This window comes from Haliotis rubra, unplaced genomic scaffold, assembly GCF_003918875.1.
Source record: "Haliotis rubra isolate DU_JTF1 unplaced genomic scaffold, ASM391887v1 Scf677, whole genome shotgun sequence".
In the NCBI taxonomy this organism is placed as follows: domain Eukaryota; kingdom Metazoa; phylum Mollusca; class Gastropoda; order Lepetellida; family Haliotidae; genus Haliotis; species Haliotis rubra.
In genome coordinates, this window is record NW_025767387.1 from 399016 (window position 1) to 407927 (window position 8912).

Below are 8912 nucleotides of genomic sequence, written 5' to 3' on the forward strand. Positions count from 1 at the left end.
ATAATATCTGAACATTAATTGCATTTTCTATATAGTAATAATGGTACTAGTAATAGATTTTCATCAACGTTGTGGTGTCCACCTCCGTGATGTTGCTGGAATATTGCTAAAAGCGGCGTAAAACCAAACTCAGTCAGGCAGTTGTATTGTTGAAGGCACAAGTATATTCACCCAGTAGTGACTGTATGTTTACACCATTACGTCTTTGAGGTGTATTTAGAAGTGAATAATACAAGACGCGAATGTTTCCGGATGTCAAGGTCTTTATTATGTGAAAATACAATGTTTCGGAGTGAATGCTTACACCTGACGAAGGGGTAAGCATTCACTCTGAAACATGTTTTCACATAATAAAGGAGTTGACATCCATAAACCTTGTCTCTACTCTATGAATTGGAAATAATTTACTACTTATAATGAAAGTCACTACAGATAGGTCAAAATTACCTTCACACATGTTTCAGCTGACCATCCTTGGTCATTCGTTATACAGTCTGCAGACTCATCATCAGCTGAAAAATAAACAATAACACGTTACTTTTCTTTGCATTTCTCCATTCATTCATTTGAGGTTTAACAAACCCCCAAACAATTGCAGCGACATTTATACAAACAAGCAAACTACAGATTTATCACTTTAAGGTTATGCAATGAGTAAGTGAACGGCCTGACATAAACATCCTGATGAATGAAGTTCAGTTATCTCATGTGACATAACCTTGGAGTAATTACGGTATTGTAAAATCAAGGGGTCAGTTTTACTGCCATTTCACACAGGTGTGAAGTTTATTTGGTCCAATTTGAAATCATGATTAAGTTACCGGTTATTCAAATCCATTTGCAAATGTAACTTGAGTATGGTTCATTTTGTGAAAATGTATCTAGGGAAGCATAATAATAAAATATTCAAAGTGAAATTACGTCTATGTTTCATAGTACCATAAACACATACCTTCAGTTAGAGAGGGTGATCTTTTCTTCCAGGAGTGGTCGTGACACGTTTCCTCTCAACAGCCTAAATGGATAAAACAAATCAGTTAATATACAATCTATTTGCTATATTTTTCAAAATTGTAGTATATTTTTCGATAGACACTTATTTTACTTCACCAACCTTTGAAAATAGTTCGTGCAAAACTGTTTATACAGTCAGGGGACTTCAATATACGTCAGTCGGCAAAATTCTCATAGACTTGCATGCTATTTTAGTGTAGCTATGTAATTTTCATTAATTCAGTTTTCCATATTTGGTTGTCAAATTATGCAGGTCGTTAGGAAATAATCTTGGTCACAGATACATAATTTTCCGCATTGTAGTTACATGAGCAACATATATACAACATTGCGTATTCTTTCCCCATAGACCGCCATGTTAAAAATTGCCATAACCATGACACGCATTGAATTGAAAATAAAACGGAAATTATGTCTTTGAAGCTGAGATGATTCAGAACCCATGTGCAAAATATGAACAATATCAAACGGATATCAAATAAATTCAAGACATATTTCTAGCTGCACCAAATTAACATGTAAGTCGAATAATGCATAGTGGCGAATACCTATGGCCACTGGCTGTAATTCGATAGATTAGCTTGATTACCAATCCGGATTATCTGTACGTAAAGTAAATAATTCATAAAACGTTATTTGACAACAAAACAAATTGGTCTTACCTGACAGGGTCGTGGTACTGCGAGTTTTCGCAGCCATTTCCATCTTTCTTTTCCAGGTAGCGAATTCTCTCTTTCAGTGCTTTGAGGAAAACTGAGGCGGCTTTGAAAATCGCGACTCGCAAAGGCTCACGGGAAAAACACTTTGTTGTTGTTTTCAATCTAAATCTAACATTACAGTTTGACAATATCTTTCCGCGTTATACAACAAAAATAAACATACACTATACACATAAAATGTCAGCTGTGTGTTTTATAATGATTTAGGTAGTCTCGCGTGGACGTGATCCGGTCGCCATTGTTTTATTTGTTTACATTGCCGACATCAAAGGGACCGTGAAAGGTGGAAATGAGCAGATTGAATGTGAGTACCCAACAGTGGGCTTGTATGGGCTTAAGGGTCTTCTCATCGCATTATGGGCACTAATTGCTCCTCCTCAGTGTCAAGCATCAACATGTAGGCCTAGAGAAGTGAATAAATCTGAAAACATATTCACGTTACTTTAAAAGTCCTCATCGAGCTCCATGAGTCCTACTCATGAAAGATTGTGTTAGTGGCAAATAGGTGATTTTTCAAAACCCTGTCAGGAGTAGGCAATATACGTTCTGCTGGACGTAAAACTTCACCAGGTAAGTAATTTACCTATTGAGCTCAAAACATGCACATGTATTAGACATGCTTATATCATGTTCATTCTTTTCAGTTCTACACGTAGATCTACGTACATTCCCTGTATTATAACTTTACTTATCTAATTATATGTGATGTCAGCTCAATATATCTACGTGAGCGAGTTTAGTATTATGCCGCACTCGGCAATATTCCAGCTATATGGCGGTATTTATCCAATTATACCAGTACATCTTTTTTATCATTTTATTACCATTAAAACAATTATAACATATACTTTACACTCATAGCTTTGTGTAATAATTTAGGTAATCAATTATTGAACCTCTTAGCCTTACAATGCATTGACACAAGTCACGTATAACATTTCTAAAAGAATCATTGTTTCAATTATTTGATTTACAGATACGTATTGTGGATCCACTGACTTGTTGGAGATTGACAAGAGGCTTGGCTTGGTAATCATTTATAGTTACACCATACCATGCTCCTAATTTCATTAAAGGAAATCTTAAAACAATATTTTTTATTCATCAGCATTTAGTCAAAAACAAGTAAACACTATATAGATACATAGAATAAATTTCTTTATCTTTGTGAAAAATATAATCACTCAAAATGTAACAGTGCGTGGATTCCAGTGTAACCATAAGTTTAACATATGTTATATATGGGATTACACTTTCATAAGTTAAGATATGTTGATATGTTTTCAGTTCAAAGAAAAGACCCAGTTTTCTGTCCGCACTGCCAGTCGTTTGTTTCAAGGAAACAAGGAATCGTCTGGAATGGACGGCAGTTTCTCATCAGGTTAGTCCAAAATACTTCACTTCATAGGTTTCATTTAACGACTTCAGTTTGATCTATCCCATTGCTATCCATCATATATCAATAATGAATATATTTAATTATTGTAATTTGTTTGATTGGCATTTAGAAGTTGGTGACAAATAAGAAAGTAAGAGAGTTTATGGATAACAACTTCTTTATTATATATGATGCGACGTTTCAGTATGGATTCTTATACCGTTGTCGAGCAAGAGTGTAATTATTGTATACCAGATATGTAACTGTAACTGAAAGTGAATAAGTTGTGTTACACATTTTACAGTTTTTAAATTAAATTAAAGGTCACATAAAAATAATATTTTATGTTACTATATTGCTGGGAATGTTTCCTTAGAGAGTTGATAAAACTAAGAAATACCCACGATTTTCATTCATGGGAAATGTTAGGTTTTGTATGCTTTTCTCAGTTGAGTTGGTCATTTCAATTTGAATAAGATCACATATATAATTATGTGTTACATTCAGTGTTTAAACATAATTCGTATCTATTTAAAATATGTATGTACCGTTTTACATATGCTTATATTTCAATTGGCGATTTGGTAGTAGATGTTACCTTGAATATGAGTACAGTAACAGTAATAAATATTACAACAATTTGCTTCAGAATACTGGGTTGGCTGCTATTTTCTGGTACCAATCAATAAAATAAGTGACTTGTCAAATGGAAGATACAATATACATGTATACTACATATCTTTCCTTTGTGATTGTGAAAAAAATATTTTGGTTACATATACAAATTAGTCGTTCTAATTATATAATTTCATTGTGATCAGATGTACCACTGTGCATGTTTATGAATATGTATAAATGTGTTACTTTGGCTGTTTTTGCAGTTTTACTAAGCATTGTATGTATTGTATTTGCAGGATGATGAAGAGTCTGTGTGGGATGATAAGGATGTCAACGATGTTGTGCCAGACATCAACCAGGACTCTTCATATTCACCCACAAATCTTAAGTAGAGCATACACCATCTGTTTGCGGTTGTGGACTGGTTCAAGCCTTGTTGTAATCAACTTGGTTATATTTCCCCTTTCTGTGGCAAAACTCAGGCTCAACTCAAGGCTCTGCGTCATATGTACCACATCAGAGGATTGTTGGCTGCTCAGTGTGAGTGCAACAGAAGCTTCATGGTTGTAAGCAAGTTGCCAAGTCTTTACTATGTGAGATTGTTAGTGTGTATATGTTAAGATACACTGAGACAGCTTCAAATGTACACTTCATGTATATGTATATGGGCCCATGACCTTTCATACAATAAACATTTGAATTTGAAATCTGTTTCATAAATACCACAGCAAATATGTTATGCCTGCACTAGTAGACCTCATTTCATCATATGCATAAAATGTTGTAGGGTTTGACATATTTGTATTTGCATATTCATACAGAATTTGTGTTCTCCAATGCTGAAGATTCCCTCTTGATGTGGACACACACACACACACACACACAGTTGAGTACTGTTGAAATGTGAGCTATTCACAATAATGAAACAGATGAATCATAACAGTGCATGTGTCACTGTGTTTGTTGTTTTTCGGGTACAATGTAATAAATTGTACATTCACAAGTTATGCAGAATGGTAGTGAGTGAGTTGCATAGTCACATCGGTAGCCATATCGTGACTATGAAAGTCGTAACTCTAAATTTGTAAATGTGTACATGAAATAAAAAACAAACTTATATACTTACCTGTCTTCGAAGGACAGTAAAATAACTAGTCTATCACAAATGTACACTAAAAACTGGCATGTAACCATAAACACTTTACCGGTACAGTATAAAAATGAGCTATAGATTGCCAACACCTGAAGGTTGATCAACATACTAGGGACTACGGCACGAACAGTACTTTTGCTTCCTGCATTGACCCTAACTGGATTCTGTAAACAGAAATTATCTTGCAAATGTAACAATAAGTAAATATAGTCCCCCCAATGGAACAGCACAAAGCTAATTATAAGTTTGCCATTTCATCTAAGCTGAAACCAACAGAAACCTAGCGGAAACCTACATTACCCAGTATCCAATAGGTTTCCGCAATAGCGGAAACAAAGTCATTTCTCTTTGAATGTTTCAGCGAACTGAAACTAAATGGAAACGCATAATGATAGTTTCAGTTGTAGAAACTTGACGGAAACCTAGATTTGTTAGTTTCAGTTTTGTAAACTATGCGGAAACTCGCATTGTCTGTTTCCGGATACTGAAACCTAGCGGAAACCTACATTACCCAGTATCCGTTAGGTTTCCGCAAAAACGGAAACTAAGTTATTTTTGCTGTGAGCTGCCAGAGGTAATGATAAATATATTTGCCTCAGACGTACCTAGCACAAACATCTGGTCATTTCTATGACATATTTGCACTACTGGAACATGAGATTCTTGAGAGGCATTTTATGACCTTCTTATTTATTGTATAACAGAATGTTTCTGGGCCACTTCTTGTCCCTTCTTCAGGTAATTAAAGACAGCTGTAGAAAACATGTTATATATACCATATTTACTGGAAGGCAGAGATGTACATGTATATACAATATATGCCAATGAGGACAGATACAAAGCAGTTATAAACAATAATTTGGATAAGGTAGAGCCAGTTGACACAAACAAAGAGGATAAGGAGATGTGAACACAGCGGAGTGATATAAAGATAAATATGTGACAAAAGAGGCGATGCGGTTTTTTTGTGATGTTCCAGGCACTTTGGAGGTATACATCCTGATCTCTATTAATCTCTGGGGTTTATCTCCTAGTATTTTCCGTTTTCGCCAATCGTGAACGTTGGTAGCCAAGATACTAATATGTTGCCAGTCAATGGAGTGGGTGGGGTTGTTTGTTATATGCTCTGAAAGTGCAGATTTGTCAGCGTTTTTCACATTTAGCATGGTTGGCATCTCATAGACAACTCACTCAAACAGCTTTGTATTTGTGAAGTCGATTGCTTGTGTCAGTTCTAAATCAATATAAGTGTTATCCCCCTCTACTGTGGAACTACTGTCCGCCGTCACGACATTGCTGGAATATTGCTAATCACACTCACTCACGACTGGTTCAAAGTAGGATTTCCTCCTCCAAAATCCATTTATTTATTGCACACTGAAATTAAGTTGGCAACTGGACAAAGAAAAGACATTCATGTAGGCATTCCAAGGATGGTTGTCCAACCTTTCATGTATAGACATGGTACATAAACGTGAGAATGATCTTCTATCTCAACTTCCGTATTGTGAGGACTATGTTCTGACTGCTTCATTAGTTTAAACATCCTCAAAATATAGAAGCTGACATCCCTACATTTTCGCTTCTATGTGTATCACCTCTAAATACCGTCCAAAGACATTATATGTAGTATACATTTGATACAATTATCGTCTGTGTCACAAATGAGTGTTTCTGTTACAGATGTACCCAGATCAAAAAGTCAGGTCGTCAAAAGAAAGATTGCTGGAGATGGATGGTGTGTGCTTTGTATCAAATGCAAAATCACCATATGATTGTCCTGACTGTCCAGATCTCAATAAAACTTGAGTCAATCATGTTATCGTCTATGTTACACTCGTGTGTATATGCTACTACCAGTCCGTGCAACTGCCCATTGCGTGCTCGGGCAGGCCTTTTGCTGAATGTGTGCATTGTGCAGTGCAATGGACAGACAATGGATCAGATAAGTAATAATGTGATAATGCATGCAAACGGAAGTTGCACAGATTGCGTGAAAATAACATTTCCACAGATGGTTATTGTTTTACCCCACACTCAGCATACCTGTGAAGGTCCGGGTTAGAATATTAATCTGCAGTAATCCATGCTTGTCATAAGAGGCGACTAACGGGATCGGGTGGTCAGGCTTGCTGACTTGGTTGACACATGTCATCGGTTCCCAATTGCACAGATCGATGCTCATGCTGTTGATCACTGGACTGTCAACTTCCATGACTTTCAAAAGGTAACAAAGTTGTTTTAAATCAGGTATGTTCCATTGGAACGAGACTTGATTATTTACGGACCGCCACCATATAGCTGGAATATTGCTGAGTGCGGCGCAAACTTCAACTCACTCCCTCATTCACACTCAGCAACATTCCAGCAACATAATCAAGTCTGGACCAGATCTTCCTACAACGACATGTCAAGCAAGTCAGCGAGTCTGACCACAAGGTCCGTAAGTCGACAAGCAGGGGTTGCCGAAGACCAATTCTAACCCGGGTCTTCACGGATCCCTTTGCGCCAGAAAAAAATAGAGCTTAAAGAATTATACAATATGTAGATTGTATTCATGTTGAAATACCCAATAATTGGTCTTAGATTTTGCATAATTAATAATACTAATAACTGGCTTGTATAGCGCCTACTTTCCATCACAGATACTCAACGGCGCTGCATACATTGCTAAAAACACAGTAAGTGTGAAAAGACTTCTATACTGAAGTCATCTTGAAGAAATAGGTTTTCAGCAAATTAGGGTGAAAGAAAGGTTGACCTTTTGGTTTTATTGTAATATGAAGATCAACTTAAGATGCAGTGATCAACAGCAGACGTATGGATCTTTGGGTTGACATTCTGCTTGGGAGGAGACAACAGAAGTCGATATTGTAATATGAAGATCAATTCAAGGTGCAGTGATATGTGGTTAGTGTCTGATTCAATGTGTGGAACCAGCCTTGACAGACTTTCAGAAAGAACTTTTTATTGTAACGAATATCACAACCCAAGATGGATTCTGTCTGTATTACAAAATACCAAAGACTAACATACAATCACACAAACTAATTGGCGGACTGCTTTGCAGGGTAAATGAGGATATCACCACGCGATGTCAGAAGGGAAAAAACTGAAAGGAGAAAGAAGTCAAATGATGATAATTACAATTTTAACTAAAGTGGGTGAGTGAGTTAAAAAGTTATATCGTATCGGCAATATTTCCGAAAAGAACAGAACGAACCATTTCAGTTGCTAGAATATTCTGCTCAACAAATACATCAGTGAAACATTTATTTCTCTTAAAACACGAGCGAAACTGTACTTTAGTCAAGGGTAGTTGTTGACAATTTGAACCATAAATCAAAACAGTTACAGCTGAAGTAGTGGGTAAGTTCTGGGTCTAAATGGTGGAGTCATGCCAATAGCACAATCCAAGTACATGTTGGATGTCTACTCCAACGTTGATTTCGTTGCTGGGTAAATATGAATGTCACCACTTAAAGTTATCACAGCACGTAGCCAATGCGGAAACTGCGCAGCGATGAGAGCCCAGAGACAGAGACGGTTTAGACATCCATCAAAAGGAGACGCACCTGGTTCGTCAGCCACAGAGTCCCGTCGGCATAGGTCTGAACAGAAGAGGGTGGCAATGTTAATATCACCTATGGGAGGGGGGTAGCCTCGTGGTTAAGTGTTCACTTGTCACGCCGAAGATCCGGGTTCAATTCCCCACACGAGTATAATATGCGAAGTTCATTTCTGGTGTCCCCCACCGTGATTGCTAGAATATTACTAAAAGCAGCGTAAAAGTACACTCATTCACTTTAAAGCTGCGTTGACCAAAAAAGCCATTTGGATAAAACAGTGAACTGACATCCACTCAACCTTTGTTTGTATGTTACTAAATGCAATATTCTATGTAGGGCAAGAACAGACAGTGAGTGAGTTAATATTTAGCGTCACTTTAATCATATCGTGATGAGAACAATCTATTACTAAAATGAATAAATGTAGAACGTAGAAACCTGTCGCCGATGGACAGTAAAAC

At 36.7% G+C, this 8912-nt stretch overlaps 1 protein-coding gene across 2 annotated transcripts in view; it reads left to right on the forward strand.

Moving 5' to 3' along the window:
* Positions 1 to 6699, forward strand: part of LOC124257855 — a 32483-nt gene extending 25784 nt beyond the window's left edge. For both annotated transcript variants that reach the window (XM_046691998.1, XM_046691999.1), the window contains 2 exons: positions 5447 to 5456; positions 6566 to 6699. In XM_046691998.1, coding sequence (XP_046547954.1) covers positions 5447 to 5456; positions 6566 to 6657 — 102 coding nt within the window. In that variant the 3' untranslated portion in view covers positions 6658 to 6699. The remainder of the gene's footprint in view (positions 1 to 5446; positions 5457 to 6565) is intronic.
* The last annotated feature ends 2213 nt before the right edge of the window (positions 6700 to 8912 follow it).